Here is a 27,562-nt window from a genome sequence, read left to right as displayed (position 1 = left end):
TTTACATGCCATAAGTCTATATGCAGTTGTTAGATTGCATATAACATGTTTGCATTTTTGGCAACCTCTGCGCATCATTATTATAAAATGAATGGCAGCCATGTTTGATTTATAGCAAAAGCAGTGTCCATAGGAACCACCATAGCAATAATAAAAAACTTAAACTAATTCTAGCAAGACCGAAAATAATTTTCGTAATAACTTACAAACTAAACATCATATACAATCACTGAACGATTATTATGAAGATAAAATACAAATTACACGCTAGAAATGATATCAAAACCCATTTTAATGCCAAATCTATATTAATATGTTCAATTTACAGAAACACCTTTAATATATTTTAGTACTCATACATTATGCATTCTATGAATACCATATTGATAATCTATAGGCCTATTCATTAAGTATGCATTCTGTATTTGCTTAAGGACAAGGACACAACATTTTACCATGTTAGTGTTTTATTACAAAAAATAACTGGTGAGAGCTTGTTGAGGTCAACTGCTAAAGTTACGTTGCGTCCAACAATACGATAGATGATTAAAAACATGCCTTTTTGTTGTGTTTTTCTTGAAAGCCACGCATGCTGCAGAAGGAACAGGCTACAGACAATAGTGAGCTCTTTAAAACCAATAATCAATTAAAGGTGGAAAAATAAAGACAAGGAAAATATGAAATGAAATAGTAGCCTGCCTTCCTTTCACTTCCTTCCAACTTTTCCCTTAAAAACAATGTCCCAGTTGCAACCAACAGAAAACTAGTGGTCCAAGTTGATAATCAGAATAACACATTGGGTCTGGAACAACATCCGTCATGATTTTGATGTTCAAATTAACATCCAAACAGCGTTGGGGTCATTTTCGGCAGACTTAAGACTGTTCAATCTAGTTTAACAAGCCTCCTTGAACAATTCATGTTTCAATAAATCCTACAAATCACCACATAGGCCTACAAACCACATCATGCATTCTCAACAACCTATCCACTGTGGTGAATTTAAGCAGGTTAGAACATGTATGACCAGTAGAGTACTGACAGTAGGCCTATACACTCCCTCAAAAGGTCTTTATTTGAAGTATATCTTGATCAAATAAAACATATTTTTTTATCGTAATATTTTAATATTGAAGTGCTGGAGAGGTTCTGTTTAAAATATTCAGTGAGATTTAATCCTTTTCAAATCTTTACTTAGGTTGTCATTCTTAAATCTAAATATTTTTTCAAGGATGAACTTGTCCCAGAACACTACGTAGGCCTATATTATCCTCCTCATGATCCGTTAGACTTCGTGAGTCTTCAGCTGAGTTTGAAAAGGACACTGGAACCAGTAAGGAGTTATTCTGAGCACTAGTTACCCCTAGCAGGAGCTGAGAGGCGCTCAATGGTGAGTCTGCACTGTTCGTTTCCATGCATCTAAAACCATTTTCTAAACATAGTTTGTAAAACCGACACTGCTTATGCGTGAATACAGGCTGAAGGCAGATATAGGCCTACTCAACGATTTCAAAAAAAAAAAAAAAAAACTTGAAAGAACATATTGATAGTATAGCTTGTTTCTCCCCATGTTCACCGGGTCTGTCACTTCCCCACCTCATCTAAGAAGTGTCGGTTCATCTCCGCCTGCTCCTTCTCCCTCTCCACCCTCGCCATGTGGATCATGTGTCTGAGCATGTGGAAGGTGAGGTCGATGGAGATCGGCGGCTCCTCGCTCCTCTTGGACAGCTCCCCCAGGTCGTCCACACGGTTCTTCTCGGGCTCACCCTCCATCCCGGGCGCGCGCAGCTCTGTCTCCAAGGACGCCACAGCACGCGCCAGGTGAAAGAGGGCTGTAGCGTCCATCTGCGCTGCTATCGAGAGCTCCTCGTTGTCGGACCCAAGGGAAAGACTGACCCCCGGACTGGTCCTCTGGATGACGCGCAGCAGCGTGTCGCCGAGGAGGTCCGAGACGGCGCTGAGGAGCGCCTCGTCCCGGGCGGGGAGCGTCCGGACGGCGGAGGGGCGGCCGTGGGAGGCCAGCAGGACAGATGCGAGGAGCAGGATGAACGGGACGGGCTTCATGGTGACCAGACGTCCTGAAACGCACCGGTTAACATCATATATCTCAGTTTGATGTGCACATTTAATATGTACAAACAAACCCATGCTCCATGAGGCGCGATGGAGCGCCGGACATGTCGTGGTCTGACATGATTTACGAAATAGTTACAAGTCTGAAAAATCATTTCCTCAAGGAACCAGATCGCTCCGATCATGGAGTCGTTTGTTTTATTATGTTTTTTAAGCGCGCAAAGTGAAGCGTGAGGTGAACGTGAATCTCATTGCAGCCTCATGAAGAACCGGTCACCTGCTATTCTCTGTAAAAGAAATACGTACAATTAAATACACTGAGGAATACGCCAAAGTGAAAAATAAAGCGGTCTGTAGCCTATATACCTTGCACAGTAAGCCCCAGTAATCCGCTCTGTGGCCCCTGGTGAAGCAGCCCGTCCGGAGTCCCTCGAGTGACGGTGGGAGGACCCCATAGACCTTATATATGTCCAGCACTGGTCTGTTGACGTCAGTAAAGGGCTGAGGGGCAACAGACAGACAGAAATCTGAAAGGCCATGTGTGTTCAGGGAAGGCTGAGGACAACGCATTTACAATGATGATTAGTTGAGTGCTGCATGCAGCGCTCAACTATTGTTCTTCTTAGGCTTTATTCTTTCTTTATTCTTCTCTGCAAACTTTGGGACCCTACCCATTCCACAATTGTTCACCTAGACTAATACTCCATTCCAATTTTTAAATGTTCAGATTATCTTGGAAAGAAAATCGTATTTCTTAAATAGCCTATTCTGCACGATTATTTAGGCCCATTCGCCGACCCTTATGGGGTGTTCCAGATGCCTCGCACACCACCCGAACGAGTTGCAAGTGGGGAAATCTCCCAGCTTTCTTGCGGGATTCCACGGAGGAACGACCCCTTTTTTGTCGGTCCAACACGGAATTCTGAGAGCATACCAAGTTCAGTGAGGCTGACCGTAGGCCTACGACTCGACAACAAAGCTGCACCCAGAAATAGATTTATTTTCTTGTATTGTATTTGTACCACGGTTGTCATTTTATGTCGATTTTAAATGTTTTTTTAAATGGTACTAGCACATTTTTTGCTACTTTATTCCGGTCACCAATTTATGCATTGCACCATCGTGCTGTGCGTGCAATACAATGCTAGGTACAATGCAGGGCTAGGTTTGTTTTTGAGCTGGATTGCTAAAGAGGCAAATGTAGCTAACATTACAATGACTTGCAATGACATGACACAATCACAAAGAAATCAATACACATCCTCAATGACAGATTATTGATATCATTTATAGTTCTATCAGAATCAGTTTAACAGTTTTATTTCATACCGGCATCGTATATTTTCAGTTGTCTCATTGACTTCCGTTCAGGCTAGAGCGTGAGGACGCTCTAGAGATGACGCTCTAGCCCAAGGTGGCAAAAATCACAAATGCTAACCATTGCAGGTGTGGCAGGGACACAATGTCAAGCTTAAACAGTTACGTTATTCCTTGTTACACTGGCGCTAAAAAGAGTAATCGATTGGAAGTATGATTTTTTTATATCGGGTGTTTGTGTGTGTGGACCCTCATTTATATGGCTAGAGGCTAGGTGCTTGATACGTATGTGGTTTACACCCGGTAGAAGCTAAATGCTAATAACAATGCTTAAACAATCCATTTAACGTCATGCTATCTACAAAAACGATATACCATATGAAAGCTGAGACTCAAAGTAGGGCTGGATATGGACCAAAAGTCATATCTCGATATTTTCAAGCAGAATGTCGATATAGATATATATTTGTTGTTGACGCAATAATGGTGCGTTTCCACCGGAGGTTGCGGGTTGGTTCAGTCCGCAAAGGTTCGGCACAGGTTGCGTTTCCACCGCGAAAAGTGGACGTGATCCGGACTGAGCCGTATTACTCCTCCGTTGGGGTACTGAGGCGCCTGAAAGGTTGCCGGCAAGTTCGAGCTAACACGCCGTCCATTGATTGGTTAACAGAATCGCCCTTCCGTGCGACAGGGGGATAATAACAAACCAACACATTATCCGCAAGGTATTTCTGGACAATGGCGAAAGCTTTGTTTATTGAAGAAAATGTCCCGCAAAAGTTTTCCGTCCTTCTTAGACGTCCTACATTATTGATCTTTGTTTATTGTGTCGCGTACTTCTTTTTCCTTGGACTTATTAGCAGGCTACACTGTGTCGGGCTGCTACGAGATCAGGATGCTAACGTAACCGGATGGCCATTGCCATCCGGTTTAAACCCTAGCATAAGGGTACTGTCGGTGGTGGAAACGCGAGCCGTAAGTGGGCTGCGCCGAACCGCCATTCACTACCCCGCCAAGCCGCACCCACCGGTGGAAATGTGCCAATAGTTGTCGTTGCCGCGCTCCAACTCGTCATTCTACATCAGGGCGCCGCTGTGCTTTCATTTCCCGCTGCTTGTGTTGCTGTGCTCGTTAACCTGCCTTGCTGGTTGCAAACTCAATCCTAAATTTGGGTGTAGGCCAGGGACGGCCAGGGTAGCCAACCATTTTAAAATTAGTCAGTCAAAAACAGTCGGAGCAAAATGGGGCAAATGCGTTTGGAGGGTTAAGCAGAGCAGAGCCTGCACCGGTGTTATTCTGCAAACCCGCACCCGCCCGTAGGCCTACTCACAAGTTTCTCAACTTTTTGACGTATCATTCCACATTTCTGAAAAAAAATATAACGGCTGGATTTTTCCTACTTCTTCCTGCTTGTTATTGAAAAATGGATCCAGTAGACGAGTGGAGTGTATTTGCATAACCGCGATCTGATTGGCCGACGGATCCAGTGCTGCCTGAAAAGTTGAACATTTCTCAACTTTTTGACGGAGGCCACGGAGCCGAATGGACGGACGGACCCACAATGCATTTCGCGAGCGCCCAATGCAAAGTCAATGAGATCCATCGACGGACGGAGGTACATGCCCACTGCACCGTCAGTCAACGGACGTGGGAAGGCGTGGCTGACGGATGGGGGTGTAGTCTTTGCAGATGCATCCGTCAGCCAATCAAATCGCTTCGCCGGGTTCTTCCCGCTTCTTCCTGCTTGTTGCGATGCAAGATGACCCGCTTTCCCGCTTTCCCGTATCCTCAGAGCCCGAGTCGCGTCACAGTGCTTAAATTTGCATACGCAATCTGATTGGATGACGGATCCGTCGCTGCCGAAAAAGTTGAACATTTTTCAACTTTTTGACGGAGCCGAAGGCTCCAACGGAACGGACGGATCCACAATGCATTGCGCGTCCGTCCCCATTCAAAGTCAATGGGGATCAGTCAACGGACGGAGGTAGTGGGCACGAGGCGTGAATGAGGCCTGAGCATGGATGGTGAGAATAAATCTGTCAATCTGAGCAATATTGCGAAATGAACGACCGTGCTCTCCCCACCACGATAACACACCAAAAGAGTCATCTTTAATCTTTTTGTAATCAATGAAAGCAGCAACTTCAACGTCTACGTCCAAAAGTGTACTAACCCCGCTGACACTCGAGCTCGCTTCTTGGCCGGGGGCACTTCCATATGTATCACTGATAATGATTTTTTCATTTGCACGTGAGGCCTTGAAAATTCCAATCGCAGAACCCGTGACCGACCCGCGCTGTTCAGCCGTCCGACCCGACCCGCACCCCTGTCCGTACATTATCCCCCCGATCCCCCGTTTCATTCAAATTGTGTGGGTCACCCGTCCGGTACCCAAACCCGTGCAGGACTCTGAAGCAGAGTGAGGAAAGAGCAGGCGGCAGGGGCGCCTCGGAAAGGCTTTTTCTGGAGCAAATGCGCTGTAAATTCAACGCAAATGAACTATAGGCTATCGATGTTGACGATAGCGTCTCGTTACATATCTCGTTATATTATTGATACATAAAAATATTGATACATCTCAAATATCGATATACCGCCCAGCCCTAACTCAAAGGAGACAAACTGTATAAGCCTCGTCATTCTACTAGATGTGAAGGACAATAATATACTTTTCCAAGTTACACACACGCACACACACACACAAACAAACACACAGAACAGCTCAGCTATTCTATATTTTATCTCAAATGTGTTCAAACTTGATCACGTTTGTTCGTCTTCACTTTATGTGTGCAATGGTGTGCATGTTTTCTCCATTTACTTCAAATCCCTACACTTGATTTAAGCCATTTTACATTTCTTTGCGTATTAAACTAAGTGTCTTTAATATAACATATTTTGCACTCACATTTTCTCCAGGAAATGCATTTTCTAGTTGATATCAAGTTTTCCTAATTACATAACCTTATGTTTGAGAGATTAACGAGTCAGGCAATGGCAGATGAATGTGTAATTTAAGCAGTTGAATTCTATCAACACACTAGTTATCATGAAAGATTGTAGTCTGCAAATTAATTTATTCTATGCCTTATTTAGACCGCATGATATCCAAGCAAACATCAGAACCTCATTAGACCACACATTTGAAGCGCTAACACCCCTCCTGAATAGCGTCTTTTTCTACAGAGTGGTCAACACAACAGCATAGTTTTATTGGTTTGAGATAAGTCGGACCCTACGAGCATGGCCTTGGCCAAGACAGACTGAGGTTTACCTGGGTCAATTAGAACCTGTTAGCGTGGCTGATGTACCACTCTGTCCATTACCAATATAATCCGAATATTTACCTGTTGTTCATGACCACCTGCAGAGTGCCAGCTCCTGACCTCTCCATCGACCGCACCTTCCACCATTGTGTCTCTGAATAAACCACGTGTTGAACATTTACCTCTCAGAGTTGTACTAAGCCAAAGATCAACAATGCCAAAAAAGATTAAATTACGTTTCAAGTCCTTCAATTTTGCTGAGCTTGTCCTCCGTCTAGCAGTAGGATAAAGGTATGCGTTCAGAGTGGCATGCACCCACCTCTCCTCCTGCTAATCATCTCAGCAGATCGCTTTAAAAGGGGATCACAGTTCTTTGTGTTGGTAAATTAAAAAACGATTTCTTTATTTCACCCAAAGCTAATGTTAGCATCTATCCAAGCCTTTACTTCACCAAAGGACAATAATGTTGGAGCACCATTAAGTGTGTCCGGTACAAAGTGCTGGCGCATGACTGGAAACAGGAGAGACCTGGATGCGAAAAGAAAGCATGTTCCAACTTCCATGTGAAGATGACTGTCCCAGGTGAGCCAGGCTATTCTGGCACATCTTCAATGGATTCATCAGTCACAGTTGCCTTATATAGCTTTGGTTTGTTTGTGTGGGAAACAAGTTTATATAAAATGGTTAATTTGGTTGACAGCCATGCATGGCATTTCCCCAACAATCCTCTATCACCATCATTCTGATAGAACTAAGAGTACACAACCCCAACCCCAATATCACCATCATCATCTGATAGAAATAAGACTACACAACCCAAGCCCAATACGATTATGCAATGCATGCCAAAGTATTTCACATCCTCAATATTTAAGCCCTTTATTATTAAATTGTGTTTTTAAGTAAGTTAGGTTGCAATCACAAGGACCTATGATAGCATATCATAATTGTAAGGTTTTCTTCAATGTATGTGTTATGTATGTTTCCCGTGTTAGTGATTTGTGTGTTGCCGGGGTGGTGGCAAATCTAATTAGCATGGAGAACAAACTTTCACACTAGTGCAATGCAAGATTGACTTTCAAGTGTGAATTTGTCACTTTGGGCGGAACATTCCCCCGCAACCTTTACAAAATGACTCAATCACAACATGTCAAGAGTTTCAGGACTGGAATAGAAAAAGAGCAAGTCAACAATATATCACAGCACACATCCCACGACATCACTAGTAATGCTGACGGTCTTCAGATCTGATTGGCTTTCCAGGAGAGGTAGGAGTTCCAAGAGACGGCTACAACCTGCACAACAGCCAGTCTGCAGAACAAGGAGCGGTGGATTAAATGAGAACCAGAGTCATGGATGTGGCTGATCAAGCTCATCCATGTGGAGCTACAACCAAAAAAGAGGAGTAGCAAAATTTCACACAGATTGCAGGACAGGAAAATAAAGAAAAATACATTACAAAACAAATGGATAAGCTCTGAGCTCCCTGAACTGACTAAGTACCCCTCAACTGAGCTCTGACGACCCAGAGCTTCTTACCTGTGATGCAGAGGGACAAAATAAAAGTTGGCAATCTGGACTGGTGGCCACAGCTGAAACAGGGAGCAGAACATGTCAGTAGGTTAGGTCAGTGCTTAACCTTTACGCGGTAAGAACCCACTTTCCAGAGATTTTTTTTTTGTTGTATTTCCACCATAAAGAAAATGTGTCATTAATCGCTAACTTACATAGTAGTTTGAGATCAATGCATCAGCATAATCCTGAAAGAAAAAGGTGAAACAGGAAGATGTAAACACGTTAATGCCCTCTACAGTGAGTATAAACCATAATTTAAACGTATAATTGTATCCTCAGTAAAGACTAGCAGGCAAACCCTACCTATAGTTCTCAGTGTAGAGCAAAATGATGAGGAAGACAATCAATCTAAAAACTTTAAGCAATATTTTACCTTTAATTGGACACACACACACACACACACACACACACACACACACACACACACACACACACAATTTGAAGGTCAACCTGACATGTTTTGACTTATAAAAACAGAGCAATTTTGCCATTTTCGTTTCGTTTTCGTTTGCTATCTGGACTGTGACCACTTTCTAATTAAGGGCAAACAAGGCCTTGTGCTACAGGGGGGAGACAGACACCTGCCAACATGGCCAAATGCTAATGTTGGCCTAATACTTAAAACTTAACTACTTTTAAGATTTTTCGAAGTATAAATATGTATTCACTTAGTTAATGGAAATTTGTATTTTTTTGTAGTTGTAGACTGGCCAGCGGCCAGTCTACAACTGCTGGCAGAGTCTTTGTTGCCCGTTAGACAGCCGGTGAGACGCCCTGTTCACCAGATCTTTATTATAATCTCAAACCTCATTACTGGGTCCAAGGGTATATAAACTAAAGAAAAGGTATGGATCCCATTCATTCCGAGTTTAATCCAACCCAGTATTGGGATCTAGTGGTGTTTCAACTGTCATGGCTTCTTCATTAATAAAGCAGGCCTTTAGATATTAAAGAATAACATAAAAACAACTTATCTGACATCTGACTCACTGACTGATTACAATAAGCTGTGTTTGATACAGTCCATGGTTTGAAATGTTTGGGTATTTAATGTTAAATCCCCCGACTCCCATAGACGAACCTAAGCCTTAGTGAAGTTTGGATTTACATTTTTTTAAGAAATGGACTAGTTGAAGTGGGTGTTCTGAAACAGGTTTGTATGAGAGGTCATTCAGAATTTGTGGTGACTCCATTCAGAAGTATCTCAGAAGAGGCTCAGGAGGTAAAGTGGGTTGTCTGACAACTGGAAGGTTGCTGGTTCGAACCCCAGCTCCTCCAAGTTAAGGGTCGCGATCAGTGCCGCTGCTAGCTATTTTGGGGCCCTAAGCATAACTCCTTTATTTACACACTTTACTTTGTAAACAGAGACAGCCTATTTTATTTTTTATTTTTTTTGGGGGCCCCCTCAGGACTTGAGGCCCTACGCGCAGCGCGCGTTATGGGAGCGGCGGCACTGGTCGCCATGTCCCTGAGCAGACAAGTCACACTATCTGCCCCTGACCAGCTGCCTGGAGACTGGGTGGGTGATTTAGGGCAATCATAGTACAGCGCTTTAAGGTGGCCACCGTTTTGAAACGCGCGCCATCAATCTAGTCCACTAACAATTCAACTTACTTAACCTAATACTAGGGCTGTAACGATACACCAACTCACGATTCGGTTTGTATCACGATTTTTGACCCACGGTTCGATACATCCCACGATTTCTTTAAATTTAAAAAGCATTCTATTTAAACAACACTTATATAACAATTCAATTAATGTAACATTTAATAACAAATAATTTGGAACACTGAACAGATTTGAACAGAAAGAATACTATTAAAGTATAGCTAAGTTAATAAATAAATAACCAAAGATTGCAGTTGGAGTATGCTTGCAGGTAGGCAAATACCCTCAACTAGTTTGGTTGGTTTGGTCAAATAATAATAATAATAGATTCAATTTATATAGCGCTTTTCTCACACTCAAAGCGCTTCTTATTAGGCTATGTAGCTTAAATAATGACATAATCAGGCCGTATAGAATGCAACATGTTTAATAGCCTAACTTTCAAAAGATGGGAAAAAACTTGAACGTCATGAAAGTCGCAATAACAAGGCATAGCGTTACGAGTAGCGTATGTGTGTGCGCGAGAATGGCAATGTGCGTATGGTTGTGTGTGAGTGACGTCAGCAAGTGAGTGGACGAGCGAGGAGAGTGAGTGGACGAGCGAGGAGAGCGAGCAGTGGCATGTGTGTCTAGTGAAGAAGCGAACGAGTCCGGTAGAATAAAGTACCCATCCTGTCAATAATCGGTGGCCGCTTCATTCCGACCTATAAGCAGACCAACTGCCGGTCAAATCACACAAAACAATAGAGACAGGATCACACAGGCATTTTTTTTCCGCTTGGGCTACTCTGGATAAATGTCGCTCATATCATATATGAGGACTTCGACGGCTGTGGAGAAATGCAATCCTCCGTAGCCACGGAGAGCTGTCATCACAGAGAGGGCATCTCGTCGCATACTTACGGCATCGATAAGAGGGGGCGGTGTCAGCAGACTATTATTTAGACAAATTATTAGCAAATTTCAATCGGACAATTTGACCGGAGAGTTAGAAAGGTCGTATCGCGCTTCTGCCTTCTCACACCGCGAGACAGGTTTGTGGCTTTGAGTATCGCGATTTCGGTTTCGATACGCGTATCGTTACAGCCCTACCCAATACCATTACACCATAATATCATGATTCACCTTTTCAACTGAAATCCAAACCTAATTAGCTAATAGCTGAAGAGACAGGTGATATAGCTGAACAGACGCATAGATGATATAGCTGAAGAGACAGGTGATATAGCTGAACAGACGTATAGATGATATAGCTGAAGAGACAGGGGATATAGCTGAACAGACGTATAGATGATATAGCTGAAGAGACCTATAGATGATATAGCTGAAGAGACAGGTGATATAGCTGAACAGACGTATAGATGATATAGCTGAAGAGACAGGTGATGTAGCTGAACAGACCTATAGATGATATGGCTGAAGAGACCTATAGATGATATAGCTGAAGAGACCTATAGATGATATAGCTGAAGAGACAGGTGATATAGCTGAACAGACGTATAGATGATATAGCTGAAGAGACCTAAAGATGATATAGCTGAAGAGACGGGTGATATAGCTGAACAGACGTATAGATGATATAGCTGAATAGACAGGTGATGTAGCTGAACAGACCTATAGATGATATAGGGGTCTTACCCGTTTCAGCTTGGCAGTGTTCTGCTCCATTGTCAGTCCATTCAGAGCCCCTGAGAGACCAAGGAACGCTCCAAGGAAGCAAGGGGCGAAAGCCAGCTAGAAGTGTGGACACACAAACACACAGCAGTCAATCAACATGGTCAATATGGAAACAAGACAATGGATGGAGGGGTATATGTAGGGTACAGGTAGAATTGTGTTTGTATCTAAAAGGATGTTATGCACACACATGTGTGCTTACTGTATGGCTACAGGTTGAACACAATGCAGCAAAAACAGATTTTCGTTTGCTCTTGTGTGGGGGCTGTTAGTCTGCTATGTGGGGCCTGTTAGTCGGATGTCTGGGGGCTATTCACACCCAGCTTGAGGAAGGATTACATAAAGGCGCTGGAATAAGTGTAAACCTTGAACACAGATATGACGCAGGTGCACCACCGATGGATTCTTTTTATGGCACTATAGTCACCGTGGGTTGACCTGCTCAGGCGTAGAAGCAGACACTTTAGCTCTGCTCAATATTTCATACACCCCGTGAGAAACACTGCTGCTTGTGGGACAAAATAGAAGGCACTCGCGAGGCTGCTGTGGCGCCCTGTCGGAGAGCCTCCTCAGCTGAGCAATATTGCTCCGTCTGGAAATGCATTTCCACATCAATGAAACGCTTTGTAAAGAGGAAGGTATTCCTCCAGATGGACCACCATAAATGCAATACTGGCATTCCGTTTTGTTGAAGGCTCTTTATGAGCTTCAGCTCCCAGAAGCCCCAGATGAACACCTGTCGTACACAACGATAGACTGGGTTTCAGGTTGTGGCTTGGTTCTTCTGAAAGACCAGCCCCTGGAGGTCTATGAAGGTCCATCTTACTCTCACACACACAACATTGAGAGGGAGCACATCATCCAATATGGCAGATTTGGAGGAAGGCGTCATTAAGGTGTATTGGTTGGTTCCATGTGACCAAAACATCCTCAAGCTTTCCAACTTCTTGAGGAGTGTTGATAGCAACATTTAAAGAATAATCTGTTTGTATTTGGCACTGGTGAAACATTACAGGCAATTGCATATACCATGTATTAACTCATCCACCTTAAACAAGTTGAATGAACTCATTGGTTGTCCATTTGGTTTTTGAAAACTTTGGCTCAGATGTTTAGTTTATAATACTGAGTAGCTTATGTGTATTTGATGTGTATTTTGGGAAGTACACATCCTGATCATCTCTTACCTGATCTATCAGCATCTTCTTCATAGCAGCACTTTTACTTCCCCCAACAACCAGCCTGTCCAGCACCTTGTACCAGCCACCTATCACTGGACCCTAGAGACAACACACACAACCACATACAGTGAACCCTCTTAAGGCTGTCCTGCACATACAGGACTGTCCTCCTGCTACTGGATGAATAATGTGTTATTACAGTGTATACAGGTCATACTCAGAAAATTTGAATATCGTGCAAAAGTTCATTTATTTCAGTAAATCAACTTAAAAGGCCAAACTAATACATTATGTAGACTCATTACATGCAAAGTGAGATAGGAGGAGGGAAAGCCTCAGAAGGTAATTGCAAAATAAGTTTGATGTTCACGAAGTGCTGTATCAAAGCACATTGATAGAAAGTTAAGTGGAAGGGCAAAGTGTGGAAGAAAAATGTGCACAAGCAGCAGGGATGACCGCAGCCTGGAAAGGATTGTGCGCAAAAGGCCTTTCAAAAGTGTTGGAGAGCTTCACAAGGACTGGACTGAGGCTGGGGTGCATCTAGAGCCACCACACACAGACGAATTTGTGAAATGGGCATTCGTATTCCTCTTGTCAAGCCGCTCCTGAACAAAAAACAACGTCAGAAGCGTCTTACCTGGGCTAAAGAAAAAAATAACTGGTCTGTTGCTCAAAGTCCTCTTTTCGGATGAGAGCAAATTTTGCATCTCATTTGGAAACCAAGGTCCAAGAGTCTGGAGAAAGATTGGAGAGGCACAGAATGCAAGAGGCTTGAAGTCCACTGTGAAGTTTCCACAGTCTGCTTTGGTTTGGGGAGCCATGTCATCTGCTGGTGTTGGTCCACTGTGCTTTATTAAGACCAGAGTCAACGCAGCCGTCTAACAGGACATTTTAGAGCACTTCATGCTTTCTTCAGCGGACCATCTTTATGGGGATGCTGACTTCATTTTCCAGCAGGACTTGGCACCTGCTCACACTGCCAAAACTACAAAAACCTGGTTCAATGACCATGCGATTACTTTCCTTGATTGGCCAGCAAACTCGCCTGACCTGCACCCCATAGAGAATCTATGGTGCATTGCCAAGAGAAAGATGAAAGATATGAGACCGAACAATGCCAAAGAGCTGAAGGCCGCTATTGAAGCATCCTGGTCATCCATAACACCTCAGCAGTGCCACAGGCTGATCCATGTCATGCCGCATTAAGGCAGTAATTCATGCAAAAGGGGCCTAAACCAGTACATGAGTACATATGCATGTGTATACTTTTCATAGGGCCAACATTTCTTTATTTAAAATCCTTTTTTTATTGATTTCATGCAATATTCTAATTTTCTGAGATTTTGAATTTTGGGTTTTCATAAACTGTAAGCCATAATCTTCAAAATTATAACAAATAAAGGCTTGGAATATCTCACTTTGCATGTAATGAGTCTACATAATGTATTAGTATGACCTTTTAAGTTGAATTACTGAAATAAATGAACTTTCGCACAATATTCTAATTTTTTTGAGTATGACATGTATATCAGGAGGAACAATGCGTTATTCACCACAAAGCAGAAACCAATGGCCATCATCCGGACCGTCCGCCGCCCGCTGTGATTGGCCAACCCTCTTCTCTCAATCAGCTGCTGGGAAATGACATCACCGGCACCGACCAATGAACCTGGGGAACATAAATTCACATGCCTAAGTCATCTAAAATATTTAATTGTACGGCCAAGTATGACCAGGTATCTGGGAATACGAGCTATATATGATGTTAAACAGGGATTATTGTGTCCCTTCCTCAAACAGTATACAAAGGCCCATTGACATCACCAAGTGGAAGAGTGGAACGATCAGTATCAGTTTGGCCAAGACACAGGATCACAGGATCAAAAACACAGGACCTTCTCCTGTTCCTGGATTTCACGTCCACAAAACGGAACCCCGGGCGCAGGACTCAGGCTGTGGATGTTTGCATGGCATATTCGGTCTCGTTTTCAGAACCGTTAAAAATATTCAAGTTAAATGCACCCTCTGCCCAGGCGAAAGGTGTCTTTCAACTTTTGCCAATTTTTGCTCATTTGTCAATGAGCAACCTGTCCAAGTATTTGTCAGCCCAGCATCGCAATACAAAACTTGTGGCGAAAGATCATGCTCTCCGGTGACCGGTCATCTGAAGGAGTTGATCAGCAACCGACCACGCCTAAACAGGCAAAGCTTTTTTCTAGTGTTGGAGCGCAGGTAACACAGAAAGACATTAACAGGCTGGTTGCAGGGTTCATTGTAGAATACATGCTTCCCCTGTCAACTATTGAATCGCACAGATTTAGAAAGATACCGGTACTTGATAAAATGCCTGCGACTCGCAAGCCAAAATCCGACAGGAAAACAACACTAACCCTCCAGTTACCTGAAGTAATCAAACTTACTTTCAATTCCCTGGATCATGTTTCCACCACCGCGGACATTTGGTCCGCCAACAACAAAAGCTACCTGGGAATGATGGTGCACTGGATAGACAGCATTAGTTTTAAACAGGAGAAGGCTGCTCTTGCCTGCAAAAGGGTGAGAGGAAGACACACTTATGATGTCATAGCTAGCGAAATACAACAGGTTCATTCAGCCTTTGGACCATCACATAAAGTAATAGCAAGTGTCACCGATAAAGGCAGCAATTTTGTAGAAGCCTTTAGAATGTTTGAATCCCATCCTGATGATGGGTCTGACTCTGACGAGCCATCTGATGATCATGAATCGGAGGTCACTTTTACGGATGTTGCCGAAGCACTCTCCACAGGATCAGATGAGACCTTTTCACTGCCACCTCATCTGCGCTGTGCATCACATACATTAAACCTGATCTCAATAAATGACCTGGAGAAATGGCTGACCAGTAACAATGACTGTAAAGCAGTTTACAGAAGTGCTCTCGCCAAGTGTACAGCTCTCTGGACCAAAACTAGTCGCTCTAATGTGGCTTCAGACCAGGTTGAGGATGTGCTTAAAAGAAAGCTCATCATACCAAATGCTACACGCTGGAAAACGACTCATGACGCCTTGTCTCTGATCACAGAAATCCCAGTCAGAGATTTAAACATAATTTTTCTAGACTGGGAGTTAAGGGCATCACTGAGCGAGAGTTTCAGTTCCTGAAGGAATATTGTGCAGTGTGAAGACCTCTTGATGGCGCATTAGATATACTACAAGGAGAAGATGATTGCTACTATGGCCCCCTCCTGCCAACCTTTGGAGATTCTCATGTCAAAGTTGCTTGCGTTGAAGGATGGCCTTTCCCAGTGGACAGCTGGCATGCCTGGTGCTATTGTACAGGTAAACACATATTGAATAATAAAATGAATAGGCCCTACCCCTTACATAATAGCTTGCAGTGTAGTCTATAGGCCGACAATTTAATATAGCTGATTTAGCCCAAATGTATGAGTCTGTAAAAGCTGTTAATTGAACTGTTTATGTTTGTCTAATGTAGCCTACTATTTCATATCACAGGCGATCAAACACAGATTTGCTTCCATCTTGGATAGCAAGGATGCTCTGATAGCTGCTACCACAATACCCAAATTCAAGGTCCGATTTTTGAATAACCACCCCAACACTAACACAAACCCTGCAGGGTATTCCTAAAGCAATAAGACTCCATTCGGAGAGAAGGGCTGGAAGTGATTATTGTGTTCATCTCACTCAAAATACCTCGTAGTTTAGGCCAGCATTTCCCAGCCTGATGTCTGAGGCAGGGCGGGAGATTGCTGACTTGTAAGGACTAGATATTTGATTCTGCATATGTCAGAAAAAATGTAAATGTTTGAAAGGTCTTGTAAACGTCCTGTCTCAAACGGTCTGCCTCATAGGCAAGAGCAAACCACTTAAGTCTCAATGTGGTGCCATGTTGGTTGGAAGTTGGTCACATGGAACAATTTTCTGAACTAAAAATGGGATCATAGACCAGAAATGCAACAACCTGGCTGTGTGAAAATGATTAAACCACTAACTGGCCAAGATACATTCATGGCTGTGCGTTGTTAATTTGTATGCGCTTGGCGAGATTAGTGGCTTATTGAGGTGCAGACCTGCAGCCAGACACGACGATCACGCCACTCACGTCCCGAAGAGCGACAACCAAGCGGAGCTCATGGGCCCAGCTGGACAATTGTCAGATAACCTTTCCAGGAAATGTCAAACGGAGATGATAAAGATAACACATAAAACACACAAAGAGCAAATGTCAGGCATACACACCTTAAAGAGGCAACGTCATTTGGTTACAAAATCGCTGTTAAAGTAAGTCAAGACAGAGATGGAAGAGCACAACGGATAAACTCCTGTTTTCTCTAAATTACTCATAAAGAAATAGAAAAATTAATCGTAACTATAATATTCAATTATAAACAAATGACAAAAAACGTATGTATATCATTTCTAGGTTATTGAAAAGGAATTTGTATACATTCTCCCTGAACCTAGACATGTCTCCGTTCCTCCCTCTACTTGAAAGGTAGTAAGATAGTTTGCAATTGCATTGCCATTGTAGCCACGAAGTCTGATACTGAGACCATATCAATCTACTGACTACTTTGTTCTGTAGAGTCCTTTAGCTGTCTTGCAGACGTGTCCATTTCCCCAAAAGTGTATGAAAGATTCACTTGGTTTCTCTAGCCATGGCTGACTTCAATCATGACCAATCCTTATCCCTCCACAATGGTCACTCCCCTTCTCCTTCTGTTCCTTTGTTGTTACTGACCAACATTTGAAAGTTTTCCTATAAGAATCACGTAAACCCATAGTCTTATTGAATGGATGCTGTGTGGTTTTGCTGCCTGTATCTTCCCATCATCAGGATCAAAATTTTAGACCCATGAAGAATAACTTCTAAGTATTTGATTACATTTTAGACTCTATAATTAAATCAAATACTTAGAAGTTATTCTTCATCAAGTGATAAAATGGCATAGTTTACTAAGTTGACAATCATATAAATCATAGCACAACGTACGTTTTTGAAATAATTATGGAGGTTTTTCATTTTAGGCTACACTATCTAGTCTTCTCCTTATGGGCTTGCCCCGTGCTCACACTCGCGTGCACAAAAAAACTCAGCAATGCACCAATCAACGTGGGCACCGCCCAATTTCCCTATGGTATCGTGTAAATAACGTGGCCCACAGCAGCGCTTGCCTCCCTTTTCCTTCAGCAATTGCTTAAACCAGCGGTCTACCAAGTCTACCAATATGACCATCCACGATGAAGGCATGCAGCGGCGGCGTGACGGAGCCCACAGCCCTACTGCTCATCCTGCCCGGCGGCACTTCCACCAGGCCATGAGAGGGCCTTGTGCCTTGTTGTCTGGGTGGAGCCACGCCGTCCGCTCATCGACTCAGCAGTCTGCTCGCCCCCTCTCCAAGCACAATGCGTGTTCACAATCATGGTGGGATAACCAGCTGAGGTAGGGACCGCTAAGTTACAGGACCCCATTGCGAGCACGGCTCTGCAGTGGAGATGGCTCAGCTCCTCGGAGACCAGCCCATTCTGGATCTTGCGTTTCCAACCAATCAGTTCCACCAGACGGCGCTCCGAGAGGGCTTACCTGGGCTGAAGCCCCGGGGCCCAGGACCATCAGGGGCCCAGGACCATCAGGGGCCCAGGACCATCAGGGGCCCACGACCATCAGGGGCCCACGACCATCAGGGGCCCACGACCATCAGGGGCCCACGACCATCAGGAGCCTACGAACATCAGGGGTCTAGCATGTCAAAAGTCAAAAAATGTAATAAGTTGACTATGAACAACTATTGAAGTTTAACATTTTGTTCAGCAAATTTGACAACGGCAGTGAAAACCGCAAAATTCTGAGTGTACATTAATGGGCAGATTTAGAATCATTTGTTGCAAAATGTTGCAAATTGTATTCTCTATGCATAGCGCATCACGTCGACATTGCTGTTTAGTGCTGCTCTACTTTGCACAGATTATATGTTCGGTTCTTTTGTTCATTAGTTTAGTACACAGTGGTTCCTATCCTTTTTTTGGATACTCTAACCCTTGCATATGTTGAGGTCCTCAGGAACCCCCACCCCCTCTATTATATGTAAAGTTACTGGAAACTAGGGATGCACCGAATTTTCGGCCACCAACATTTTTCGGCCGAAAATTGCCCAAAAGCGCATTTTCTTTTATCACCGAAACACGGCCGAAACAGAAATTTGTGATGACATTTGTGATGATGCAAACAAAAAGCGCGGCCAGCACACACATGTCTGGATAAGCGCCAATATGTCTGCGGTGTGGACGTTTTTCAATGTTTCTGAGAAAGACCCACGTATAGCGATTTGCAAAAATTGCAATGTCTTGATTTTAATGAAGTTAGTACACAGTCATAGCCATAAACGCAATGGTACTAGGGTTGCCTCGGTGTGGACATTTTCACACCGAGTAATACACTCGTGTCAACACCGGTATTACGAGTATAAACGGTATTTGAAACTAGGTCAACCGCCATCTTCTCCGTCAACTCTCCTCTCACACTCGGTGACAGCGTCTGGCAGCGCACCAATTCTCGGTGACAACGTCTTATAACGTTCTATATATAATAGAATATAATTTTATAGATAATATCACGGCCAAAAGCTCTGTGCACCTCCGGATGGCCAATCCCTACGCGGGGAGCTCTCGTAGGGATTGGGCTTTGAGGGGTTTGTTTACCGGCGTTGCTATGGTTACCGGTCTTGTGCGTTCCAACGCTTTATCTATTAGGTTTGTATTTATTTATTTTTTTATGAAAAAACGTATCAACAATAAAACAGTGCAAAGACAAACTGCCAAACTGCCAACGCCGGTAACACGGTAATACCGTATACCGCGGCAACCCAAAATGGTACTAATAATTGTCACAATAATTTCTTTCTGTGTTTCGGTTTTCGGCCTTGGTTTCCTCATTTTCGGTTTTCGGTTTCGGCCAAGAACTTTCATTTCGGTGCATCCCTACTGGAAACCATGTGGTACTGAGTACGTCCATTACACTTTTTTATTTCATGATCCCCTTGCAATTACACTAGGGACCTCTATTTGAGAACACCTGGTGTAGTATATTTGTTCTTTTGTTTAGTATTTTTCAGGATTGAATACATGACAGTAAACGTATTAATTATTTATTTCACGTTATTTTATTTAAGATTGCATACTTTGTTTGACACATGCCCATAGCTGTATGAAGAGTCGAGACACTGACTGAAATATAAGTAAGAATTTTAAGGATATTTTGGTTGATAAAAAATGTAAAAGATATTATGAATTAAAGACTGCGTCGGGTTCTCGGGCGTCTGTCTGGTACTACGATAGAAACTCTTAGTGGGGTTATCTCGGCCATTGTGGAGAAGGAATTGAGGGGATGGAACTTGTGTGACGGATAGAGGAGCAACCTTTGATACAGTCCACTGGGTAGGCTGGTAGACTGATCTATCCTCACACATCTAGGTGGACACGCCCACCTGTGATGTCATAAGGGGCAGATTTCCAAAACGGCTTGTAACGGCTAATCTCACCACACCTGGTGTCATGCCATGGGACCTTTAAGTGAATATAAAACAAAGGAAAAGAAAGCGCTCATCTACCGGTCACACCAGTCACACCGTAACATCAAAATCCATACCGTAGCGCAAATTCACCAGGCGTACTCTCTATATGGTTTATACCGTACCCCACAGGAACTTAATCACATGTTGAGGGAAGCAAGGAGAAAACACAAGGACATTATTGAACAGAATTTTACCTCCAGGAACTCTAAAATGCTATCGGACTCTCTGAAGGATCAGCACTGGTGCACCCCAAGGCTGTGTTAGCTCACCACATCTTTTTACTTTGTAAACAAATTATTGTATCCGCAGCCACCCAGATTATTTTATTTTTAAGTTCTCAGACGACACTGCCATCCTGAGCCTTCAGTATCAGCACACTGTCCCCTCACCATATTTTTCTGAAATACAGAGTTTTGTTAAGTGGTGTGATGAGAATCACCTCACCATTAACGTAAAGAAGACAGAGGAAATGGTGCTGGGCCCGAAATCAATAGGGGATCATACTCCACTGTGTATATCCATGGGGGAAAGAAAATCAACCAAGTCAACTCCTACAGGTATCTCGGCATCCATCTTGATAACCTTTTCAGTTGGAAGGCTCATGTTGATTACCTGTGTTCTCGTCTCCAGCAAAGACTGTACTTCCTGAGTAGACTCAGGGTGTTTCGGCTTGGTACGGTAACCTTCCTGTCCAGCCGAAATCAAAAATTGGGCACCTGCTTCAATCCGCTATGAAGGTGATGGGGAGGTCTGAAAACCTCCCCTTGCAGTCCACATACGAGCAGACTGTGCTCAGACCAGCTGAGAAAATGTTATCTGATCAGACACATGTTCTGCACACAGAATACCAGTTTTTACCATCAGGTAGACGCTACAGAGTCCCCACTTGCAGCCTGAACCACTTTAAGAATTAATTTGTGCCCACCTCAATGAAGATCCTAAATGCCCCCAGGGCCAATTTTTTTTTGCAATAGTACTGATCATGACCCATGGTGCAATACAGTGTGTGTGTGTGTGTGTGTGTGTGTGTGTGTGTGTGTGTGTGTGTGTGTGTGTGTGTGTGTGTGTGTGTGTGTGTGTGAGAGAATTGCACTGTTTCTTGTATGTTGTATGATATATGTGGCCCTTGTCCTATATGTATGCATTGACTGCATTTGTATTGTTATTTATTTTATGCAAAGCAGCTATTTGTGACTGCATTGGAGTCCAAGACAAATGTCCCTCTAAGGGTTATAAGTGTATCTTATCTAGTGGGGTTTTAGTATACACGTATAATAACTGTACTTTATTTGCGCCACTGGAACGTGTATAGGACTGTTACCATCATGTATTAAGCACAAAGACCTTCTTGACATAAAGACATCCCTTTATGTATGTCAGGTTCAGAACAACTCTTTTACATTATAGTACAGGGGCTGCATGGTTGGGTATTGGTACTAAGCCAGGGGTCAGCAACCAAGATTGGCCTTGGGCCAATTTTTTTTCCAGCCAGTAGGTGGCGGGCCAGAACATTATCAAAGGCTAGTTTGATTAAGGAAAGTGCATCTGGAACTGCAACGCAGGCCCGTCAGCTGGCTTAGTCATATGCCTACCAAGGCAAGGCAAGGCATGGCAAGGCAATTTATTTATATAGCGCATTTCATACTCCAGGTAGACACAATGTGCTTTACACAGCTGAGGCATTACCTCAAATTGAAGTACACAAGTAAGAAACATATCACACGTATAAAACATATCACAGTAATAGTACAAGTAGACAGCATATCGCAATAGTAGTAATAAAAGGATAAAAAGGAGAGATTAAAATAATGAATAAAATAAATTAAAAACAGGAAAATGCCATGGAGAAGAGGGTGGTCTTCAATTGCGTTTTATAATTGGCAATGGTTGGAGCATTCTTAACGTGATCAGGGAGTTTGTTCCAAATCTGGACTGCATGGTAGCTGAAAGCAGCTTCACCCTGTTTGGTGCGAGTATATGGTATGCATAATACCTGGCTTTTCTGTGGCCTGAGAGGCCTGAGGGGGATGTAAAATGTAAACATGTCAGATATATATGTTGGCCCCATCCCATGTAATGCTTTAAAAACCAGTAGCAGTACTTTAAAATGTATTCTAAAATAAACTGGCAGCCAATGCAAGGACTTCAGTATAGGGGTGATATGCTCTCTTTTTCTGGTCTTTGTTAACACTCGTGCTGCAGCATTTTGAACTAATTGAAGTTGTTTAATGGTCTTTTTTGGGAGTCCTGTGAAGAGACCGTTGCAGTAGTCTAGAAGGCTTGAAGTAAAAGCATGGACAAGCTTTTCCAGGTCAGACTGGGACATAAGGTCTCTCAGCTTGGCAATATTTTTCAGGTGATAAAAAGATGTCCTAGTTACAGCTCTCAAATGCTTGTCAAAGTTGAGGTCGCTATCGATTATGACTCCAAGGTTTCTGACCTTAGTCCTAACTTCAAACCCCTTTGCCCTAAAAAGTGTAGCCATTTTGTCTTTTCCATCCTTCCTCCCAAATAAAATTACTTCGGTCTTCTCTTTGTTCAGTTGTAAAAAGTTTTGTGACAACCAACTATTTATTTGGTCTAGGCAGTCACATAGTGAGCCAAGGGGATCCTTATCAGTGGGTGACAGGGCTAAATAAAGTTGTGTGTCGTCTGCGTAGCTGTGGTATGAAACCTGAGTGTTCTTTATAATCTGACCCAGTGGGAGCATGTAGAGATTAAAAAGAAGTGGCCCCAGGATTGACCCTTGTGGGACACCTGACGTCAAGGGTGCTAGAGCTGAGGTGTAGTTACCAAGGGCAACAAAGAAAGTTCTCTCCTGCAGATAGGACTTCAGCCAGTTGATTACTCTGCCTGAAAGTCCAACCCCATGTTCTAATTGGTGTAGGAGTATGCTATGATCAATTGTATCAAATGCTGCACTGAGGTCCAGTAATACAAGCGTCTGAGTCTGAGTTGAGACGTATGTCATTCAGGACCTTTATAAGAGCTGTTTCAGTACTATGATTTGCCCGGAAGCCTGACTGAAACGGATCAAGGCAGCAATTTGCTGTTAAAAAATCGTTCAACTAAAAACCACTTTCTCAATAAGTTTCCCAATAAAGGGCAAGTTGGATACGGGTCGGTAGTTATTTAATACCGATGGGTCGAGGCTTTTCTTCTTGAGCAGGGGCTTTACAACAGCCATTTTCAGGGATTCTGGGAAAATTCCTGACTGAAGTGACAAGTTCACAATTTGGAGTACACTGTCCGATAATAGATGAAAAATATTTTTAAAAAAGTTTGTAGGGATTGTGTCTAGACTGCAGGTGGAGGAGTTGAGGCTTTTTAAGGTTTTTTCGAGTGTATTAGTATCCATCAGACTGAACTCTGACATGAGGGGATTGTTTTCCCTTAGGATGGCTAGTTCTGGACAATGAGCAGACTGTAATTGAGAACCAATGTTTGCTCTGATGTTCTCATTTTGTTTTTAAAAAATGAGGCAAATTCATCACATGATTTGCTCGAGAGCATTTCTGAGGGCAGTTTGGAGGGAGGATCTGTTAGCTTTCCAACCATCAGGAATAATGTACGGGTATTATTTATGTTGTTTATTAGATCTGAGAAATAAGATTGCCTGGCCTTACATACCTCAAAATTGTATTTGCGGAGATTCTCTTTATGGATCTGTAGGTTAACTTGAAGTTTATTTTTCCTCCATTTTCTTTCACTTTTCCTACACTCTCTTCTCATGAGTTTAACGGTTGGACTATTTAACCATGGGGCTTTCTGTTTGCTGGTAATTGACTTAAGTTTAAGAGGAGCAACATTATTCATGATGGATTCCACTTTTGTATTAAAAAGTTCCAATAGATCATTCACAGAATCACCAGAGGTAGGGAAAACTGGAGTTTGTATGAGAGCTTGTTCAAAGAGAGCTGCTGTGTTTTCATTTATGATCCTCCTTCCAGTCATTATGCAGCTACTCTGAATACAGGGGGACATAGAGATATCAGAAAATAAACAGAAATGGTCAGATAGGGCTAAATCTTTGATTGAGACATTGAGACCCTTAGTGATGATAAGGTCAAGAGTGTGACCATGGGAGTGCGTGGGGCCTTGGACATGCTGAGTAAGACTGAAGGTGTCCAATAGAGCAAGGAAATCTTTGGTGTATATGTTGTCTGATTTGTCCATATGCAAATTGAAATCTCCTGAGATGATTAGACAGTCAAATTCAACACATATGATTGACAGGAGATCACTAAATTCATCTATAAAAGCTCTTTCAGACTGTTTGGGGGGTCTATAGATTGTCACCGTAAGAATCCGAGGGGAACCCTTAATTAGGACACACATATACTCACAATGATGAAAATTTACCATGACATAACTGTTTACATTGAAACAAAGTTTTGAATATTGTGGCTAAACCTCCCCTTTTTTTTGATTCTCTAAAAGACGACAGAAAATCGTAGTTAGGAGGAGCGGACTCAATGAGGGTGACAGCACTATTTGCTTCATTTAACCATGTTTCAGTTAATATCAGGAAATCAAGGTCATGTGTGGAGATAAGATCATTTATCAGAAATGACTTATTTGCAAGTGATCTAACATTCAAGAGAGCTGGCTTCACAGTGCGAGCCGGGGCCGACTCTTGTGAGTTATTTTGCAGCTGAAATTATGTGGAGAGCAGGTTTGAGAGATTCACTTTGCGAGCTGTGCGCGTCATAGTCCTTCTGTGTCCGATCATCACGGGGATGTTCGACGATAAGGGAACGTGTCTCTGAGCGAAACGGTGGGAGGCGCTAGCGGCAAAGGTTTGGGACAGTAGGGGGCGGTGGAGGCTGAAGGCTGCGGTGGCTGCAGGCTGCGGTGGGGTCGCAGACTCCATCGGAAATGGCTGGGTGACCGACGGAGGTAGTCATTTTCGGAGACGGACATGGTGATGGTGTGTCGCTGTGTAGCGACAGTTTGCCGCTAAAACGCATGAGCCCTTTGCGCTCAGATGCAGACCATCCCACGAGTAGAGTGACTCTCTATTCCAAAATGCATCGAAATTGTCAATAAATCCCACGTTGTTTCCCCAGCAAGTGGCCCGCAGCCAAGTGTTTAAGCTTAAAAGTCTACTAAAACGTTCGTCGCCGTGTCCTAGTATAGGAATTGGCCCAGAGATAAAAACAGTTTTGCCACACTGCTAAAGGAAGCTAATGAGAGTATTAAAATCATTTTTCATGGGCTCTGATTTACAACGGGCAGAGTCATTTGACCCGACATGGACAATAATCCTAGTGATTGAAGATGGAAGAGAAGGCAGCATTTCCAGGAGCTTAACCAGGACATCAGTTACCAAGGCGCCTGGCAAACAACGCGTGATAACGTTCACAAAGCGCAGATGCCTGGTAATAGTCGCCGATTATGAGGGTAGTTGGAGGAAACAGCGGTGTCGGCTGAGAGCCCTCACCTGAAGAAGAGAGCCCACTGCCCCCATCCGACGAGGCACCCGACAGAGAAGGCACGGCCAGCTGCTGGGTGGAGGACTCCCCACACCAAACACCAGTTGATCCCGATTTAGGAGGACCCCGGCTGGGGTCTCTGTCTGGCTGGCTGGTGATATGTTCAGCGGCATCTGATGCAGAGAGAGCTTGCGAACGCCTGACGGCCTCCTTCAGGAGCGACCGACGAGAGGATGACCGATTTGCTGCAGACCCAGTGGAAAAGGGGTTCACACTGGCACCTGGACAGGTGTCAGCTTGTCCAGCCGTGAGTTGCAGCGAGGGTCGGAAGCCGGATGGTGGTTTCACTTGCTGTGTAGCGGACTTTGAAGTCGCTCGATCCAGGGTGGGCAGTGGTGGGGCATTCATCGTTGCAACGGCCCTCGATGTGTCCGGCTGAGTTGATGGAGGCGAGGCGTCGTCAGCCTGGTGGTGAGTTGAGGCCAGTGGAGGAGCCGACGTCCGCGGATCTGCACTCGACCGATGGAGGGCCAGGCCGGAAAGGTCACCATCCGTAGAGCCAACAGCCCGGGAAGAGGACGGCGCCGGAGGATCATCAATAGGTAGCGGTGCAAAGCGGTTTAAGGTTTCCAGGCTAGGTGGTGATGCCTCACTATTCTCCGCTAATTTCCTTGGATGCCCACGTATGTGCGGTGTGGAACAGGACTGAGAATAGTTGGCGGGATCCCAGTGTACCGTGTCCTGCATACTAGCTGTGAAGGATGCCAGCCGCTTGGATTGCCTGGCAGCTACATCCATGAGGCCGGACAGGAGAGCTTCTCTTTCTCGCAGAGTGTCAGTGAGTTTTTGAATTTCATTTTTTAAGATGGATGATTGTCTTTGTAGCTTGGTTGAGTAATGAGTCCTCAGAGGTTGTTGCCATGTTATTATCCTTCTGGGAAATCTGATTTAGCCGGTTTTCCTGAGGCTACAAACAGACAAACTGTGTTCGATTTAAAAAGGCGTTTAAAACATTAAAATCTAATAAATTCCAGACGACACACCAATTTCTTTCGAAGGGTGGTGGTGTTGAAGAGTGGTGGTGTTGAAGGGCTTCACTCACATCGAGCTCTGCGAGGCCTAGTGAGCTCCAGCTTAGAGGAACTTGAACTCTTGCTTAGAGGTACCAAGCACTCTTAAAAGACGTACATATAAAGAAGCCCTGATCACGTAAATCTCATGCCTGATCTCGTTGGGTAGAGGTGTTGCTGCGCGGTCTCCACAGAGACAACGCAGCGATATTATCATGAGCAGTTCTAACTGGAGAGAGAGTGAAATCCGCGAGCTGCTGATCATGTGAGAGAAGGTGATGCAGTCGTATTAAACAAAGACGTTGGAAGATGGTGCGATCTACGAGAGAGACGCGGAGGGACTGTCCTTACGAGGCTTTTGTCGGGATAAAAAACCTTAAGCCGTCCCTAACCCAAAAGTGATCAGCAAAATAAAGAATATGTTGGCGTTTTAGCACTTGTAAATTGTTAATCGCGTTTGCAGCCTACATTCAGACGTGAACTCATTCTTGCACGCAGGTGTCTTCATTCATAAAAATATATAAACATTCGGGAATATGCAAATTGTTCTAAAGGTCTAGACTCCGTGCGCAGCCCCGCCTTCTCCAGTGAACCAAGAAAGCCCGCACCGTGACGAACGGTGGATATTACCCTGTCGGTTTTACACAGGAAACTTGAGATAAGACAGTGAAATCGCCGGACGTGCCAAACCTCGACCGAACCGGCTTGGCAGTGTAGAAAGGCCTTATGCTGGAGAGAGGGCAGTAGTGCGCACCTAAAAAAGCAGCCATCCACCCTTAA

The 27,562-nt window shown here is 43.7% G+C and overlaps 2 protein-coding genes across 4 annotated transcripts in view; both read right to left on the bottom strand.

Moving 5' to 3' along the window:
* Positions 1 to 470: 470 nt before the first annotated feature.
* Positions 471 to 2,586, bottom strand: uts1 (urotensin 1). The gene is made up of 2 exons (XM_056581733.1): positions 2,440 to 2,586; positions 471 to 2,078 (listed from the first exon to the last, which is right to left on the bottom strand). The coding sequence occupies exon 2, from the start codon at positions 2,062 to 2,064 to the stop codon at positions 1,585 to 1,587; it is 480 nt and encodes a 159-aa protein (XP_056437708.1). The 5' UTR covers positions 2,065 to 2,078; positions 2,440 to 2,586; the 3' UTR covers positions 471 to 1,584.
* A 3,570-nt stretch (positions 2,587 to 6,156) lies between these two features.
* mpv17 (mitochondrial inner membrane protein MPV17) overlaps positions 6,157 to 27,562 on the bottom strand; it is a 35,243-nt gene continuing 13,837 nt past the window's right edge. For 2 of the 3 annotated variants that reach the window (XR_008893646.1, XR_008893647.1), the window contains exons 1-2: positions 18,291 to 24,916; positions 14,284 to 14,369 (exon numbers count right to left, since the gene is read on the bottom strand). Coding sequence is in view for 1 of the 3 variants with exons in the window: in XM_056581613.1 (XP_056437588.1) it covers positions 7,898 to 7,967; positions 8,196 to 8,248; positions 8,384 to 8,416; positions 11,481 to 11,576; positions 12,707 to 12,799; positions 14,254 to 14,369 (461 nt within the window). In the remaining 2 variants the exon portion in view is untranslated. Of the gene's footprint in view, positions 7,968 to 8,195; positions 8,249 to 8,383; positions 8,417 to 11,480; positions 11,577 to 12,706; positions 12,800 to 14,253; positions 14,370 to 18,290; positions 24,917 to 27,562 lie in introns of those variants that run through there. The other variant, XM_056581613.1, reaches the window with a different exon arrangement.

This window comes from Gadus chalcogrammus, chromosome 21, assembly GCF_026213295.1.
Source record: "Gadus chalcogrammus isolate NIFS_2021 chromosome 21, NIFS_Gcha_1.0, whole genome shotgun sequence".
In the NCBI taxonomy this organism is placed as follows: Eukaryota; Metazoa; Chordata; class Actinopteri; order Gadiformes; family Gadidae; genus Gadus; species Gadus chalcogrammus.
The sequence above is the reverse complement of the archived record's forward strand: the minus strand, read 5'-3'. Positions and strand labels throughout refer to the sequence as shown.

What these genes read in the sequence shown, in the direction of transcription:
- uts1 (XM_056581733.1), bottom strand. Translation starts at nt 2,064, where the DNA reads ATGAAGCCCGTCCCGTTCATCCTGCTCCTCGCATCTGTCCTGCTGGCC.